This window comes from Arvicanthis niloticus, chromosome 6 (assembly GCF_011762505.2).
Source record: "Arvicanthis niloticus isolate mArvNil1 chromosome 6, mArvNil1.pat.X, whole genome shotgun sequence".
Classification (NCBI taxonomy): Eukaryota; Metazoa; Chordata; class Mammalia; order Rodentia; family Muridae; genus Arvicanthis; species Arvicanthis niloticus.
Window position 1 is genome coordinate 106,113,019 of NC_047663.1, and position 17,691 is coordinate 106,130,709.

Genomic DNA, 17,691 nt, shown 5'->3' on the forward strand with positions numbered 1-17,691 from the left:
AAGTGGAAGAGTCCTGGAGACCCCAAAGCAGATGCCACATTTGAGATGGACTCAGGCAGAAATGGGGGATGGGGACAGAGCACTCAATACACACAGGCCCAGGGTGACAGTGATGCTGGGACACTCAGTTCTGCACACAGAAAAACATGAGCTAGAGCCGTTCCCTCACATCCCCCACATAAGCATTATCCAGATGGATGGAAGCTTGCTATCAGCCAACCACAGGCCTTTAGGGAATATCTCATGAGCTCACTGTACTTACTCAGACATGAGTCCAACCGAGCAAGCCCGGAACACAGTGCAGATACCCTGGGAGCTTAAATAACTTGCTACCCAAGCACCTGGTACCCAAGCCACATGGCCAGAGCCTGAAAGTCAGGAAGGCCAGAACAAACCATTCCTAAAAAGAAGATCGACGCCTCACAGAAGAGAGGATTAAAGCCCCAATGCTTCTCTACAATCTAGTGACTACTCAAGCCAAGTGTGGGCTTGCAGTCAGAGTGTGCTAAGCAGTCACCTACACTCAGGCCCGCCAGCGGACTGTGATTGTCTTGAAGCAAAACTCTGCATTCAGTGAGCTTTGACACAGACCTGTGCTGTAGCCAGCAATTCTGTTCTCAAGATACTGTCCAGACAACAGCTCCAAGCGTATTGTCCATTTTCAATACTCACAGGGCAGAAAGTTAAACACTGAGACATGTGAGTGACACCTTCAATGTCCACAGGGCTTACTCTCAAAACCACAATGCGAGTGAAAAAAGCCCTCTTCAGGACAAGGCTAGTGGTATGTCAGTGTGACATAAGTTAGCCTTCTGAGAGGAGGAGCCCATGGAGACTACCCCTCTATTAGATGTAGCTATAGGTAGGCAAGGCTAATTGCTGGTGGCAGGGCCCATCCCATTGTGGTTGGGGTTGCTTGCTGGGATTGAAGGCGTGGGTTACCACCACCCTATTAGTCCTGCTACCTTTAATCCCAGCACTCAGAAGGCATAGGATGGTGGATTTCTGTGAATTAGATGCCAGCCTGGTTTACAGAGCAAGACCCAGGACAGCCAGGGCTACATAGAGAAACCCTGTTCTCCCCTCAACACTCCTCCCCCATTAAAAAAAAATAAAGGTAGAAAATCAGGAAAACCATACATTATTACTTAGAGATACATCAGTATTCAGTAAAGAAGAAAAGTGAGGGACAGGTCAACATCTGAGGGAAGGATACTGTCCACGGGGTCATCAGGGGTGGGGGTGTCTAACATGCGGGCACTTCTACACAACAACTTACACACTGGCTGCATTTCATAAGGCAGCCTTCTTCCTCTACTCCCTGAACCTATGTGAAGCCTGGTCTCTTCAGAACAGGTAGGATATGGACATATCCCCTTCATACACCCCACACACACCCCCACATGCTCATGCCTTGCTCACTGTGGATACCTAGAACCTATCTTTGGCTTGCACTGGGACCCAGTATTTGCTGAATGACTGAATGAATTCATAAAGAAAAAAGTCCTTAGGCTAGGGAGATAGCTCAGCCTGTTCAGTGCTTACCAGAAAGATGGGGCTGTATGTGATCTCCAGCCCCTGTACAACAAAACAAAATAGCCCCTGTAAAGCAACAACAAAGTAGGTGCAGTTGCCTATGTTTGTAAGGAGGAGGCAGAGACAGGTCACTTCCTGGAGCTTGCCGGCCAAGTACCTTAGACTAATCAGTGTGCACACATTTTCTCACACATACATATACAACTCATCCATACATATTCACCAAAAATATATTTTTTTTTGATGGGGAGAGAATATGGGCAAGACCAATGGTTAGGAGCACTTGCAGAGGACCCAAACTCACTTCCTGGCAACCAAATGGCAGCTCACCATGAACTGTAGCTTCTGTTCTAGGAGATCTTCCTGCCCACACATATATAACACACATATACATAAAAATCATTTTAAAAAAAATGTGTTTATTAAGCTAGGCATTGATGGTGCACACCTTTAATCCTAGCACTCGGGAGCCAGGGGCAGGCTGGTCTGTGAGTTCAAGACCAGCCTGGTCTACACAGAGAAATTCTGTCTTGAGAAAATAAACCAAAGCAAAGCAGAGCAAAACAACAACAATGAAAGGATTTATTTTAGGGCTGGAGAGATGGCTCCGGTGCTGAGAGCCCTGGTTGCTCTCCCAGAGGACCCAGGCTTTATTTTCAGCACTCATACAGCTCAAAACTGTCTATAATCCAGTTCCAGGGGACCCAATGCACTCTTCTGACCTTCATGGGCATCAGACATGCATATGGCACACAGACATATGTGCATATGTGTACCCATACACATAAAATAAAGACACTAGAAGAAATTCTCTTTTTTCTTAAGGGTTATTTATTTATTTTATGTATATGAGTACACTGTTGCTGTCTTCAGACACACCAGAAGAGGGCATCAGATCCCATTACAGATGGTTGTGAGCCACCATGTGGTTGCTGGGAATTGAACTCAGGACCTCTGGCACAGCAGTCAGTGCTCTTAACCACTGAGCCATCTCTCCCATCTCTCCAACCCTGAGAAATTCTTCTATTTAATTTTTTAAAGTTTTAATATGTGCAGTGTGTGTGTGTGTGTGTGTGTGTGTGTGTGTGTGTATTGGGGGTGGGGCTGTGCAGGTGTATGCAGATGCCCAAGAAGCCCAGAGACATTAGATCCCCCGACCCAAACTGGAGTTACAGGAGGTTGTGAGCCATCTAATATAGGTACTGGGAACTGAACTTGAATCTTCTGCTAAAGCAGTGTGTGCCATTAACCTTAGCACCAAAACTTTAGCTCTCTAAAAGCAAATTTTAAAAGAAGGAAGAGCAGGAGGAAGGAAGAACAGAAGAGAGAGGGAGGGGGAATGGGGGCAGAAGGAAGGAAAGAAGGGATGGAGGGAGAGGGGAGAGGTGGGCAGCCTTGTTGGGGACCTTCTCCACTGAAGGGATTTCAGCTTCTGAACACAGTGAGAAAACTGAGGCAGGGCAGCTAAGGTCTTACAGTTCTAGCAGGAAGCCCAAGCAGGGCGAGGGGAGGGGTGGAGGTTCGGACTCTAGGCTTCCACATTCCTCTGCTTGAACCAGAGCCAAGCCACACACAGAACACATCTGGAGCCCACCCCACCCAGGGACTGAAGTCACAGCCTCTCCTTTAGCCCTGGCCATCTTCAGCCTTTGTCTTAGCTGTTCCCAACTCTCAGCCTCTATCCTTCTTGGCAGGCTAATCTGGGGCCTTGGCCATGAGAGTCTCCCAAGGCAGGGGTCAGAGGTCTTGCCCCACCTCTGTCTCATCTTTTCAGGTCCCCAGTTGCCCATCAGGAAGCCCTGTTGGACTTTGAATAGGGGTGCTGACTTTTTATATAGTTTTTATACAATGTCCCCTCCTGGCCTCTGGTGCCCCTGCCTCTTCTGGCCTATCAGGAATGGACAAAAGAACTTGGGGGGGGGGAGCATGGGATGGGAGAGCTAGCAGGAAACCGGAGCCTCGTGTCCAGTGCTGACCACACCCAGAGATTCCCTTCTGGAGCCTCACAAGCTGGGCTTTGAAGAGATTGAGCCACCTCCAAGGTTCCTCCCCTCTGGGGTCCTAAGCTAGAAGAAAGAATCCTTTGCTGGGCTTGAAACACCAGACCCTCAGCCAGGGCAGCAACTCCAGCCCTATTATTGTCCTTGCCTGTCCAGCAGCCAAGGCATCGCCCCAATGCCTGCAGCAAAGGCCATTCTTCAGCTGAGGCAGCCCTGCTCCCTGGTGGTCTCACCACATGGCTCCCTGCTGCCCCATGGATGGGATGCTTTGTGTTGCTGGAATTCCCATGTTGTAAGGGCATGAAGTGACATGGTTGCTGGCCAGGAAGTCCTGTCTGTGTTCTAGCTTGTGGGTCAAGAGGAGGGGGAGGGGGAAGGGGAGGCCAGAGCCAGCACATTCCCAGTCCCCAGCCAGTGTCCAGGATTTCTTGCTGGCCAGGATGCAAGCTTGCTTAGGAACACTTTTCCTGTAGGATGAGACCTGTGTAAGGTGTCCTCTGTCCCCAGTAACCTCTTCAGTTTAGTTCTCTGTGTCTGTCTCCTAGGCAAAGAGAGCAGCAGGGGTGGTCAAGGCCCTGAGATAAAATTCAGAGACAGACAGCCTCATCTGCCCTCAGTTTCCCATTTGGGCTTGTATGATGGCAGATCATTCTTGCCCTTTTCAGTTAGAAGACACTGGGTACTCATTAGTCCAGGAAGTCGTCACAGTAGCTCCTGCTTGGTCCACAAGCAGATGCTGAACCTCTGTGCCCTGCTGGCCTCGACCCAAGACCCAGTAGTTGAAATTTAATTATGTCGACAAAAAGGTCTGGCTTGCCTTTCCCTGGCCAGAAACAAATTTGGCTCCGAGGGTGCAGCATTCTCCAAGCAAGGCTGCCTAGGAATCAGCCTAGCCAAATCCCAACACCGGGTATCCTCTCACGACTCCCCAGGACAGAGCTGGGAACTCCCTGTGCTGGGTGGACAGGAAGGAAGAACGTGACTGAAAGCTGTGGGACAACCCAGCCAAGAACCTGTGCGAGGAGGGGTGGTGCGGCTGAGTCACCCACACCGCTTCACTCACCTGCGTCTTCGCAAGAGGCAGGGCGGACTTTGGGCAGGTCCCGCGGTGGGAGGGCCTTAATGTAGGCGGGGCCGATTCAGCCCCGCCCCTGAGCCTAACTCTGGGGCCCCGGCCACCCGGGCCTCCCCGCTGCCTGCTGTCCGGGGTCCCTGCTGTGTTCTCCCGCGCGTTCCCATGGCTGGAAAGTTGGTGTCTCTGGTGCCACCTCTGCTGCTGGCTGCCGTGGGCCTCGCTGGCCTCCTGCTACTGTGCGTCCCTACCCAAGACGTCCGGGAGCCGCCCGCCCTCAAGGTGCACGCGCTCACTGCGGCGCTGGGAAGCAGCTGGCCCTGGGGTTAGGGGGTGCCTGTCGGGGACTGTAGGTGCGCGCCTGAACGCCCTGCGCTCTCACACCAGCGCGGAACTGTGCCTCCGGCCCGGTTCTAAATTCCGAACTTCGTTTTACTGCATCCGCGGGGTGACAGCGACGCTTCCGGAGCCCCGAGGCACTGGAGGCAAAGTTTGTGGGAACCTCCTGTTGCGGCTTCACGTGAGACTTGCAGGAGCAGCAGAGGGGCTGTCTTCCCGCTCCCTTCATATGGTTCCCATCTCCCCGGGCTGTGGCAAGAACCTCCGCCCCAAGTCCAGCGCCATTTCCGGGCAGCACCTAGAGCGCGCCGTTAGAGAAGGGCATTGGTTCTAGACTCAGCTCCAGATAAGGGACAACACACACTAGGGATCTCCAACCCCTCTCAGACCAAGGTCTGAACGGCGACACTTGAAAGAGGGCAAAGGAAGCTAGCTGGTTCTAAAGGGGTCTCCATCGCTAATCCTCAGCCGCCTCAGGCTAGAGGATGAAGCCTTTAACCATTTGTTGATCTTTTTCTGAGTTTGTGTGGGGACGAGACATCCCAGCCTCAGGGACCTAGAATGGAAGGGAGAGAGCTCTGTAGTCATGCGGGATGAGCTGTGGGGTGTGGGAGTTGCATCATTGTATCTGCCTGGCTCTGGAGGAGTTCTCCGCTGTGCAGGAGGCCTGGAGCAGCCCTTTCCCAGGCTAGAACTGGCACATGCCCCAGGTTGGTGTCCAGCCAGGCTTCTTCAGCTGGAGCACAGCCCCTTGGAGCTGCAAAGAAGGCCCATCCAATGTCCTTCTCTGCTCTACAAAACCAGCCTCTCCCTGTTCCTGGCTTTTAGGCCCAGACAGGGGCATGAATTGGAGACCTTCTACGTTCAACCACAGTCACGTTTTTAAGTGGTGCTTACTTCCACATCCGATGGTTAGGCTATGGTTCCAGCAAATACAGGCAGAGTCAGGACAGAAGGAAGAGTAGCTGTTGGCTTTGTTTCTCCTGAACAGAGCAAAATTTCAGATGGGACCCTTTGTTCTTGTCACAGCCCCTCAGTTGCTGTTGCCAGGAAGTCTACTTTCTGGTGCCTGTCAGTTGTCATCCTCAGGCAGTTGTGAGGTGGGGTGTGTGTGTGTCACAGCAGGAAGTCCTGGTCAGTCTCCGTCCATTCAATCTGTATCACTGGGAATGCTCTTGGATGACCCTGAGCTTCAGTTTGTGATTTGGTACATAGCTGGTGGGAATGGGGAGCTGGACTGGGGAAGGAGCCTCCACAACCCTCAGGCTAACTTACCACATCCACCCACAGTATGGCATCGTTCTGGATGCTGGCTCTTCACACACATCCATGTTTGTCTACAAGTGGCCAGCGGACAAGGAAAATGATACCGGCATCGTGGGCCAGCACAGCTCTTGTGATGTTCAAGGCGAGCATGGTCTTGGGTTCCTGTTCAGTCTTAGCTTTGTGGGCCCAAATGGTTATTTTCCTCTGCTTGCTGCTAGGTGGGGCTTATTCCGGACAGGAGTTCAAAAGGAGAGGTTGAGTTCTCAGGACCTGGGAGGAGCTGTGGGTACTTCATGTTCTAGAACTGAAGCCCTAGGGAACAGGTGGACACCTTGGGGTTTAATGGCCCAAGCTCAGTCTCTACACTATAGATGAGGCAGGTGGCCTCTGAGGATCTAAGGGTGTATCCCAGCATGTTCTATGGAGGCCAGGCTAGGTTGACAATGCCAAAGTCAAAGCTGTGGCACCTGTGCCCACAGCTACTAGGCAGGCGGCAGCATCAGAAACTCTGAGCGATACCTGACCCTTTGTCTCCAGTTTGGGTGTCTCTGGGATTAAGCTGGGAAGGTGTGTTCAAGCAGCTTCAATAGCAGATGCTGGAAACCGTCCACCAAGCCTGGACCCAACTCCTCCTTCCCTTTAGGTGGTGGCATTTCCAGTTACGCAAATGACCCTTCTAGAGCAGGCCAGAGTCTGGTCGAATGTCTTGAACAGGCACTTCGGGATGTGCCCAAAGACAGATATGCCAGCACACCACTCTACCTGGGAGCTACAGCAGGCATGCGCCTACTCAAGTGAGTACCTATACCCTGACTTGGCCCAGGGGCCTGCACAGCCCTTCAGCAGAGTAGAACTCCCCTCCCTGGGCAAGCTCTCAGGAGGGCAAGCCTGGCAGAGGGCATCTGGGGATGAGCTCCATCAGAGTCCCCCTCCCCCATTCCACAGCCTGACCAGCCCAGAGGCCACAGCCAGGGTGCTTGAGGCAGTGACACAGACGCTCACACAGTACCCCTTTGACTTCCGTGGTGCTCGCATCCTCTCGGGACAGGATGAAGGGGTGTTTGGCTGGGTGACTGCCAACTACCTGCTGGAGAACTTCATCAAGGTGGGCCCTGCAGCTGGCCCAAGGAACCTGGGATCTTGCCAGGCTTGCTCGCTCACAGTCTTAATCCAACTTATATTCTCCACAGTATGGCTGGGTAGGCCGGTGGATACGACCAAGGAAGGGAACACTGGGGGCCATGGACCTTGGGGGTGCCTCAACACAGATCACCTTTGAGATGACCACTCCATCTGAAGATCCAGAGAATGAGGTCCACTTGCGGCTCTATGGTCAGCATTACCGTGTCTACACCCATAGCTTCCTCTGCTATGGTCGAGACCAGGTTCTCCACAGGCTTCTGGCTAGTGCCCTCCAGGTGTGTACCCAGACTCAACCATAATACCACACTAACAACTTCTGGAGGAAGGGAGGAAGAAGGGACAAAAGGCGACAGAGCATAGCCAAAAAGCAGCTCAGCTCACACTGACCTCAGGGACCTTAAGAGTGGCTATACACATAGCAGTGAGACCCACGGTGGGTCCCTGTCTCCATGATGATGTCCGCCTTCAGCCTCAACCAACACGCAGCTTCTTCAGCTAGGTGTGCCTCAGCTTGAAGACAGGTGGGGAGGAACTCGGCGGTATAAAGTGACAGGAATGGGAGCTTAGAATAAGGAGAGCCAGGGAATCGTCTCAGAACCTTGAATGCCTGGCTAAAAGGTTTACTGTTTGAATAGTTGCTATGGTTGTTCATGAACACAAAAGTGATGCTGCCCAAGTTGGATTTATGAACACATCATAAATGTTCATCATGCTCACCATGCTACTTCTCTGGGGTGGGGTGGAAGGCAGTAGCTGGAGTGGGGAATTCTATCTGTGCTCTGGCTAACTCCCTAGAGCCATGGATTCCACCCCTGCTGGCCAAAGGGCTACTCCACCCAAGTGCTGCTCCGGGAAGTCTACCAGTCGCCATGCACTATGGGTCATCGTCCCCAAACCTTCAACAGCAGTGCCATTGTCAGCCTGTCAGGGACCGGCAACGTTGCCCTCTGTCGTGACCTCGTCTCCAGGCTCTTCAACGTCTCCTCCTGCCCCTTTTCCCAATGCTCCTTCAATGGGGTGTTCCAGCCTCCTGTGGCTGGGAACTTCATAGTGAGTCTGGTGGATAGATGGATGTGGGGGGCGGGAGACCCTAAGCATGTGGTGATAGGATGACTGCACACCCCTTTCTCCCACAGGCCTTTTCTGCTTTCTACTATACTGTGGACTTTCTGAAGACAGTGATGGGGCTGCCTGTGAGAACCCTGAAGCAGCTGGAGGAAGCTACAGAGATCACCTGCAACCAGACCTGGGCTGAGGTGAAGCCTGCTCCCATATTCTCCATGGCTGGGCAGGAAGCTTTCCCCTTCAATTGATCTCGGTATAGAAAGACTTAGTCATTTCAGAATGCTGCCTGCCATAGACTGAAGAAGCAACCAGGCTACTGTGGGGAGCTTCGGGCTGAGTAAGCTAGAATTTCAGTGGTCTCCTTGGAGCCTGATCCTACAATCAAGGCCTGGAAATGGGTATTGCAAAGGCTCTGTGACAACAGGGACCTCAAAGCAGAAAGGGACAGAAAGGTAGGTATCTAGGACAAAGTGTGGAAAAGAATGTCCCAGTAGTAAGAAAAGAATACTCAGGAGAGATTCAGCAGGGCTTGGGGTATGCCAGGAGAAATTGAAGATACTGCCAGATTCCTGGCTCTGGACATGGACTGAGCAGTAGTTCCGGGTAAGGAAGAATAGAGAGTCCCTGATTGCTGGAGTGTAAGGTGGCTACCATGTCTCCTGGAGAAATAGGTCCCTCTAGTCTTAGACCCAGGAAGGTCTCAGAAAAGTAGGGCCAGTTGGTCAGAGAGCAACACTTAAGCCTGGACCTCTGTTCCTTTGATATGACGCAAGGATGCTACTACCCTCTATTTCCTAGTGGCCATCCTTGCAGTCCTCTCCATCCAGATGTTGGGAGGGGAGAGAACACAAGGCCTTCCAGCAGTCACGAGGTTTATCCCAGAGGAGTGTCTGCCTGGGAAGGGCGTTTTGGACTAGGTCTTTCTGTGTATTTCCTGTGTATGCCTTTCTTGGCCTCAGTTGTAGCAGATGGCGGGTTGCTGTACCCATCGGACCATAGCTCCTTGTGGTCTTGAAACTAACGGTGTCTCACTCTCTTCTTAGCTTCAGGCCCGAGTGCCAGGGCAGCGGACCCGCCTGGCTGACTACTGCACTGTGGCCATGTTCATACATCAGCTACTGAGCCGTGGCTACCACTTCGACGAGCGCTCTTTCAGCGGAGTGCTCTTCCAAAAGAAGGTGGGTAAATGGAGGGGTCAGAGGATTCTTGGTTCGGACTCTCGGAGGCTGATGCCACGTCACGCCCCTTCTTAGGCCGCAGACACGGCTGTCGGCTGGGCGCTGGGCTACATGCTGAATTTGACCAACCTGATTCCCGCTGACCTCCCGGGAGTACGTAAGGGCACCCACTTCAGCTCCTGGGTCGCTCTCCTGCTGCTCTTCACAGTCCTGATCTTGGCAGCGCTGGTCCTGCTCCTGCGCCAGGTGCGCTCTGCCAAGTCCCCAGGCGCCCTCTAGGGGGTGCACTGGGAGCTTCTCCCAACTCCCTGCTCTCCCTTCCTCCCCGAGGGCATCTCTGACCCTGAAGCAGCCTGGAAATCGACGTTGTTTCGTATCTACATTCACAGAAAGCCTAGGTGGGCAGCTCTGAGTTCTCAATTAGTCCTCTCTCTTCCTGGGATGTCAGGTCTTTTAGCCTGTGACTCAGGATGAGGTCTATTCGGAATGGAACCTTTGTTCTGATTTTCAGGGCCCTGGGAACTTTCTGTCTGAGCCTTTAGAAAGGCAAGCACCAGAGCTTACGAGCTAGGAGTCAGTTCCATGCCTACTTGTAAAAAATTTTGTAATAAAAGATTTTTTCCTAGAGCAGTGAAGTGTTCATAGGGTGGGGCATCTTTTGTTGCCTGTTCCTCCTACCAGCTGTGTTGGTTATTCGGATGCAACCTGGTTCCGAGATACTGACTTTTCTTGCTTCTTCCCTTTCTGTAGCAGACCTAAGGCAGTGGAGGCAGTCCTACTTACACTGGTCTGGAGTTGTCTCCGAGTCTGAGTTTTCTCTGACTGACAGAACCCTAACAAACCTCAGGTCCCCCTCTATGACATCCATAGGAATTGAGGCTTCACTCCAAGTTTTTTTCCAGCTGATACTTGAAGTGTCAGTAAGCCTGACGGTCAGAGATGCCTGCACCCCACAGCCTAAGTTTCCCTGTCCTCTGGGTGGAAAGTGTGACGTGAGTATGGGACTTGTCTCTTGCCTCTTTTGTGGGAAGTTAGCTCAGACTCTGTTTCTGTTCAGTCAGTGCCTTGAGGGCTGGGTTGGGATGGCAATGTGCACGCATGCATGCATGCATGCACACACACACACACACACACACACACAGAGAGAGAGAGAGAGAGAGAGAGAGAGAGAGAGAGAGAGAGAGAGAGAGAGAATCATTTGATACATTTTATAAACCTGCACTGACAGCCTGACAGCCTCCTCTTTGAGTTTGCCAGCCTGAAGGACGGGAAGAAGTGTAGGGCTGGAGAACTCAACCTTCTTCTTTTCTCCCATAAGACAGGGTATCCCTGTGTAACCTTAGCTGTCCTGGAACTTGATATGTAGACCAGGCTGGTCTCAAACTCACAGAGATCTGCCTACTTCTGCATCTTGAGTGAGTGATGGGATTGAAGTCATGAACCACCACGCTGAACTTCAACATCACCTTCTTGACTCAACCAGGGGGAGGTCTCTGGCGGGGGAGGGGTGTGCTCACAGGGGACCGTAAGTGAATGGTAACCATGAGGCACCATGTATCCATGTTGTGACTCAAGAGAGCTGAAAGCCATCACCTGGGGCGATGGCCACCTTGGACAGCTCCCAGACGACTGTCAGCAACAATGTCAAGTTACTCTTGCCCCCTGGTGGCATCATTTGGGAACGAGCCTGACTTGATCTTGTGAGCCTGCTGTGTTTGCTTTTCTTTTCTTCGTGGCTTTAGAAAGCCCGGGTGCGTCTCTGAGTACACCTGTGTATCTCTATACACCTGTTTACCCTTTGTGGGATACATTTTGCAAACCTGCAACAGCCAGCCTAGTCTACATAGTCAGGATTTGTCCCTGGTGTTTCCCTAGTTTAAGGTCCTCCGTTCTAACAGGGTGGGTGGTGAGGATTTGGCAGGCGGACCACTAAGAAGGCGTGCATCCTGGGACGCCCTCCGCTAGTCAATCCCAAGCCAGATTTCTGGGTAATGAGTAGGTATCCTGCTGTAGAGGCAAGAGGGCTCGAGACATTCAGCCGCCTGAAGAAAGGGACCCCCAAAAGGATGCAGAGGGAGGGGGCTGAGACTAGAGGAGATGTCCCGCCCCCGCAGGTGGAGCGCGCAGGCGCATTCCCGACACTTTTCCTGGCCGCCGCGCCTCCATTCCATCCCGGATCCATTGCCGCAACGTCAGCGCCGCCTCCTCCTCTTTTCCTCTTCCTCCTCCGCCCCTCTCGCTTCCCGGCTTCTCCAGTCGCGGTTCCCGGAGTGGGTACCGAGCCCGGGGCCGTGGGGTGCCATGCTGCCTGGGTGGCGGCGCTGAAGCATGGCGACGCCCGTCCCTCCGCCTTCCCCGCGGCACCTGCGGCTGCTGCGGCTGCTGCTCTCCGGCCTCATCCTGGGAGCGGCCCTGAATGGTGCCACCGCCCGTCGCCCGGGTGAGCGAGCGCTCTGGGCGCAGGCTGTGGGGTGCTCCGGGGTTGGGGTTGCCAGGCGGGGAATCCTGCCACCCGGCGCCGCCCTGGTCTGCCTTGCCACCGCCCCGACCTTACCCAGGCCCACAGGCTAGGCAGGCCCGGGCCACTGGGCATGGATTGGGTAAACAGGTCAGGCCTGTTGAAGGCCTTGCTAGATGAGTCTTCTCTCAGGTCCTTGCTGGCGAATGTTCACGCGCTTTTGGTCTTTGTGAGTCCTTGAGTCAGTCTGGTGTGTGTCTTTCTGGGTCTGCAGCCATCTGGTTCCTGGTGGCCCTTCAAGGGGATCCTGTCTCTTTGTTTCTGTGTCTCTGGGACTTCCAGTTGGCAGGGTTGTTCCTGGTGTCTGCAGGCCTTGCCTGTCAGCCCTGACTCAAGTGTGTGTGTGTGTGTGTGGAGAGGGGTTCCCTGGCAAAGTCTAAGGGTTCCAGACCTAGACTCTTGTTCCAACTTAGTGGGATCAAGCTGCCCCCATCCCCTGCCCTGGAGGGCATGCACCACCCAGTCTTCTGGTCTGAGGTCTGTGTATTGACCTTTCAGAAGAGTGTGACTCCCTGACTGGGAGAACATTCTTGACAGATGGGTCCTGAAGCCACAGGATCCAAATTGTATCTCCCTGAGGGGAGTGAAGTGGGAGAGGGTGCCCATATGTTCACTGAGTTCTTCTGGAACTATGTATGGGAACTGCTTTGAGCCCAGCTTACAGATGAAGAAACTGAGGGAACGGAGAGGTGACTGGTATGTGGCACAAGTGGACCTGGTTAGGTTTGGATGTGGGGCCTTAAGAGCTGGGCAGACCTCTTCCTGGGCAAGCAACCCAGGAACTGGCCTGAAGGTTGGCATGACTGGAAGAGACTCTTGAGGAGGGTGGGTGGCCAGACCAGGCCTTGCCAGAGGTGCTAAATAGGCTGCCTCCCTGGTGGATCCTCCTCAGGGATGAGACTAAGGCCTAGTACTGAACCTCTTGGGCAGACGCTGGCCTCTGCTCATTAGCTGAATGCAGAGACCTGGCATGGCCCCATGCTAAACCTTCCCTTATCACACCTAGTGCCCAGGAAGGGCTGGTAGCTTAGCATGGGTAGAAAACCAGTTACTCTCCAGCTGCCATTGTTTCTGGGACCCAGGCTGGAGGGGGACTTTCTACCCAAGATCAAACAATAGGCTGGTGGTCCTCTCTAGCCACCACCAGCCAGCGTTGTTCTGCATGCCCAGTATAGATCCGAAGAGGTTGTCAGCACCAGGGGCAGGGACTTGGAGCCCAGCTGGTGGGTGGAGTCTGTGTAAGCCTCCTGGCACAATGCTGTTTAACTATCCCAAGCCCCAGGCTCAGATTGCTGTTACTGGAGGCTGCTGGCAGTCTATGGTGGATAGAAGGTGCCTAGTCTGGGATTCAGTGTGCCACCTGCCACCAGAGCTTCTGGAACTTCTTTGCAGGAGCTGTAGAGTGTTAGATGCCAAAGTCTCTAGAAGGACATGGTCAACACATCCCAGGGCCTTACAGTGTTGCCTGCAGTATGGAGCGGAAGGATCTGGTTGGCTAGAGACACAGGCAGAGTTGGTGGTCCTGCTGCAGTCCCTTGGCTCTCTGATGGCTTCCGAGACAGGGACCAGAGTCCCAGGCTGGGATTATTCCTTACCTTTGAAGCAACTGAACTTATCCATCCCATAGGAGAAACTGACACATAAAGTTCACTGCCCTATGTAGCTGTGTCAGGATGGGGCTGACTGGCAGGTATAAGAGAACATTGTGCTCTGGGCCCCAAGCGACAAAAATGTGACTCAGAGCTATGACCTAGACTGGCATCCCCAACACCGATTAGTCCAGGCCTTTCAATGCCGTCATTGTATCTAAGCCAGTGCCATCTTAGGTCTCCCAAACCCCAGTGCCCTGAAAACAAAGGCTAGGCAGAGACAGCCACTGTCTTCTAGGCTGAGCATTTGTCCTGTGGGTTGGCAGACTAATTCTAGGGTTATATGTGATGGGGTCTAGGGAGGAGCCCCGATGTTTGGGAGAAATGTCTACACAGCATCCTTTGCTGCTCCAGAGCCAAAGAGAGAACAGAGCTCTGTTCTCAGTGGCAATCTGGATGGAAGGTTCTGGCTCACTCTGAGCCACACAAAGGTCAAAAGCCAGCCTTGGAGAACTATGCAGTCCTTCCCTGGAAAGCCGACTGGACAGTTAGGGTCGGTTTATCTTTTAAGCATAAGGCTTAGGCCTGGAGCAAGACTGGGGAGTGGGTGGGGTAGGATAGTTCCCGTAAGACTTGGGACTGTTTGCTTCCTGATCCTGACACTTGGCAATAGGAAATCAGGGCCCACCCAGAACAATGCTTAGAGCTCTGCCTGGCCAGCTCTGTGGGGGGAAGGCTTTCTAAGCAGAGCTGCTGCTGTGGGGGCTGGCGGTCAGCCAAGTGGACTGTGAGGGGCCCTGCCTCTGCTTCTTCCTCAGATGCTACCACCTGTCCTGGAAGCCTGGATTGTGCACTGAAGAGGCGGGCAAAATGCCCACCAGGTGCGCATGCCTGTGGACCGTGCCTTCAGTCCTTCCAGGAAGACCAGAGAGGGTTCTGTGTGCCAAGGAAGCACCAATCTTCTGGTATGGCAGAGTATAGGGTCAGGGAAAATGGATGTGTGAGATGTGTTCCCTCCCTCCCTCCCTTCCCTGCCTGTGGGTTCGTACCTAAGGATCTAAAAGCCTCATGATATTGGCTACCCATCCCTCTGAGCATCATGGGATGCTCAGATCCAAGACCAGAGTGACAAGCCCCTCCAACCTTTCAAGATGGCACCGACCCAGTGTTGGAACTAGGTTGAGGCCTACGGCAGCTGAGTCCTCCAGGGTGGAGGATGACCTCAGGGGGAGGCAGAGAGGTCAGACTGTTAGGCTTGAACCATGACAGGTCTCCAAAAGCTGTTCCAGCTGTCTGCTCTCGCACCCTCTAGGCAACCCCCTCTTCTCTCTTACTCACTTATCCTGTGTCCCTCACTCAGCATGTTAGGAGGCGCCAGCCCTGTGGTGGTGGCCACCGGCCTTCAGTATATCCGGATCCCTCTTCAGGAGTGATGAGAGCTTTACTTGAGAGGTCTGGGGGTGTGGCCAGCCAGGCTTCCTGGGAGGAAGTGTAAAGAAAAGCCCTGAGAGAAGGCCAAGACTGCGTCCTGTGTGGGAGCTTTTTGTTTGTTTGTTTGTTTGTTTGTTTTGATTTTGGGTTTTCAAGGCATGGTTTCTCTGTGTAGCCCTGGCTGTCCTGGAACTCACTCTGTAGACCATGCTGGTCTTAAAGTCACAGAGATCCACCTGTCTCTGCCTCCCAAGTGCTGGGATTAAAAGCCATGCACCGTGCTACAGTGTGCTCAGCTTGGGAGCCTCTCTTTGGACTGTGAGGTATTGAGGGAGAACCAGTCAGGGTCCACCCTACCCATCCCCCCACTCCCCGCAGGCAACTTCTCTTCTGACTGCCTGGGAAGAGCCTACATGTTTGGTACATTTTGGCATTGCTTTGATCCTTCAGGATTCCCTTTCTCCTTTTAGGCAGAGAAGGTGGCTGGGATGGGCAGGGTAGGATCCACACTGACTTACAACTTCTGCCCACCCTGTGTGCAGACTAGCTATGATAAGGGATTCCATTCCTTTCTCTTCTTGTGGGTCTCTGCACACACCCTAGCCTTCCCCTCTACTTGTCTCCTCTTCCCTGTCTCCTCTCTCCCCTTCTCCCACCTCTGACTCAAAGAAGCTCCCTCAGTTGTCACCATGGAAAGCAAGATAGTGAACCTTTGGATGGGTCCCTCCATCTCAGGAGGCTGCTTGCTGCAGGTATTATCAAGGGTCTGGGGCCTCTGTATATGATGGCCCATCACACTCCTCAGGGGAGGGCCTATCCCAGCCCAGACTGGAAGAGGAGATCGATTCTCTGGCCCAGGAACTGGCACTGAAGGAGAAGGAGGCTGGGCACTCAAAGCTGACGGCACAGCCCTTGCTTGAGGCTGTGCAGAAGCACCTGGAACCGGGTGAGGACCCCCATCCCCATCCCCACCCCCACCCCATGCACTACCCCGATCCTGTTTCTTTGACCGAAGGCAAGTCCTGCTGACTTGACGTGTATGCCTGACCTTAGCAGCTACCCTGGAATTCTCACAATGGGGTCAACGACTGGAGCCCAGTCTTCCCTCTATTCATGGAACCTCTTCGCCCACACCCCATACCTCCTTGAGCTCCCGGGCATCCTCTGGGCCTGTGCAAATATCCCCGCTGGAGCCCCAGGGAAGGCATGGAAATGGCCTCACCCTTGGTAGGTCCGAGTTGGTGACAAAGGGTAGGCATGTGGTGGGTGGAAGGAGGAGGCACCAAAGGGCTAGGAGAGGTAGACTGAGGCTTTCCTCAGGCTTCAGTTGCTTCTTTGTCCCACAGTGCTGATCCTGGCTTTCTGCTTGGCGAGCACAGCCGCCTTGGCTGTGGCAGCCCTCTGCTGGTGTAGGTGAGCTTCGGACTCCAGCTGGTGGGTAGGATCTGACCATCAGCTCCATAACAACACTCTCAACCCCAAACTCCTTCAGGCTTCAGCGAGAGATCCGCCTGACTCAGAAGGCTGACTACACTGCCACAGCCAAGGGGCCCACTTCACCTACAACACCACGAGTCTCGGTGCGTAGCTCCACCCCCACCAGGCAGGCTCTCATTTGTGCGCCCCAACAAGTGCTTAAGATTTTCTGCCCCTTCCACAGCCTGGGGATCAGAGGCTGGCGCACAGCGCCGAGATGTATCATTATCAGCACCAGAGACAGCAGATGCTGTGCTTGGAACGGTGAGCGCCCTGCCTGAAGTGGCCACTTTTCCCCTGCACCTCCCGCCCACACCTCACTGGCCGTCCTCCCCCTACCTGCTAGCAACCTCTTACTCCCTGCCCTTCCCCCAGTCCCAGCCCACGGCTCGTACCCAGGGCAGCAATACATTGAGCATCTGCCTTTGGGCCCCTGACCCTTGGAGAGTGCACAGAGGACCCAGCTATTTTGCTCCCACCAGGCACAAGGAACCTCCAAAGGAACTGGAGTCAGCCTCCTCCGATGAGGAGAACGAAGATGGCGACTTCACTGTGTATGAGTGCCCAGGCCTGGCGCCAGTGAGTGCCCCGGGGGAATGGAGGGGGTTATCTGCTGGGGATTCCTCTCATCTTGTCTCAGGCCTTGCTGCCAGGAGCTTGACCCAGTGTCTTCACAGACAGGGGAGATGGAGGTGCGCAACCCACTGTTTGACCATTCTACGCTGTCAGCACCAGTGCCTGGCCCCCATTCCTCACCGCCACTGCAGTGACTCCTAGGCTGATGCCTACTTGCCTGCAGCCCACAGCCCACCGGTGGGGATAAGCAAGTCCTGGTGTTCCCCGAGGAAAAGAACAGCATTGTGACCCTCTGCATGCTTTTGGCAGGAGGGAGGTGCTAGCCCCTGGACTCCCTTGCCAGGGAGGTTCTCCACCTTATGTGGGAGATCTAGCATCTGCTTGCACATTCTCTGTCTGGTCTGAACCCTCAAACTGGAGATACAAGTCCAGGAACCCTAGAGCCCAGGCATGGATAGAGAGTTCTGGAGACAAAAGCCAATTAAAGTCTTTTTCAAACCTG

At 53.7% G+C, this 17,691-nt stretch overlaps 2 protein-coding genes across 3 annotated transcripts; both read left to right on the top strand.

Moving 5' to 3' along the window:
* Nucleotides 1-4,678: 4,678 nt before the first annotated feature.
* On the top strand, nt 4,679-10,226 carry Entpd2 (ectonucleoside triphosphate diphosphohydrolase 2). Its single transcript, XM_034508013.1, has 9 exons — nt 4,679-4,890; nt 6,238-6,355; nt 6,857-7,007; nt 7,159-7,318; nt 7,404-7,631; nt 8,152-8,406; nt 8,493-8,612; nt 9,465-9,599; nt 9,675-10,226. The coding sequence occupies exons 1-9, from the start codon at nt 4,774-4,776 to the stop codon at nt 9,876-9,878; spliced, it is 1,488 nt and encodes a 495-aa protein (XP_034363904.1). The 5' UTR covers nt 4,679-4,773; the 3' UTR covers nt 9,879-10,226.
* Nucleotides 10,227-11,724: 1,498 nt separating this feature from the next.
* Nucleotides 11,725-17,691, top strand: Npdc1 (neural proliferation, differentiation and control 1). 2 transcript variants are annotated; one of them, XM_034507528.2, is made up of 9 exons: nt 11,725-12,039; nt 14,525-14,671; nt 15,943-16,083; nt 16,191-16,364; nt 16,484-16,550; nt 16,630-16,717; nt 16,798-16,877; nt 17,096-17,192; nt 17,291-17,691. In XM_034507528.2, exons 1-9 carry the CDS (start codon nt 11,928-11,930, stop codon nt 17,381-17,383), a joined length of 999 nt encoding a protein of 332 aa, XP_034363419.1. In that variant the 5' UTR covers nt 11,725-11,927; the 3' UTR covers nt 17,384-17,691. The 2 variants fall into 2 exon arrangements, with proteins under 2 accessions (XP_034363419.1, XP_034363420.1); XM_034507529.2 differs by having other exon boundaries at nt 11,786-12,039; nt 16,194-16,364; nt 17,291-17,471.

Excerpts from the sequence above, each read along its gene's own strand:
- Npdc1 (XM_034507528.2), top strand. The coding sequence starts at position 11,928 with ATGGCGACGCCCGTCCCTCCGCCTTCCCCGCGGCACCTGCGGCTGCTG. Across the intron at positions 16,878-17,095 it reads CAGATGCTGTGCTTGGAACG|GCACAAGGAACCTCCAAAGG; the intron begins GTGAGCGCCCTG and ends TGCTCCCACCAG. Across the intron at positions 17,193-17,290 it reads AGTGCCCAGGCCTGGCGCCA|ACAGGGGAGATGGAGGTGCG; the intron begins GTGAGTGCCCCG and ends GTGTCTTCACAG.
- Entpd2 (XM_034508013.1), top strand. The coding sequence starts at position 4,774 with ATGGCTGGAAAGTTGGTGTCTCTGGTGCCACCTCTGCTGCTGGCTGCC. Across the intron at positions 4,891-6,237 it reads GGGAGCCGCCCGCCCTCAAG|TATGGCATCGTTCTGGATGC; the intron begins GTGCACGCGCTC and ends ATCCACCCACAG. Across the intron at positions 8,613-9,464 it reads GCAACCAGACCTGGGCTGAG|CTTCAGGCCCGAGTGCCAGG; the intron begins GTGAAGCCTGCT and ends CTCTCTTCTTAG.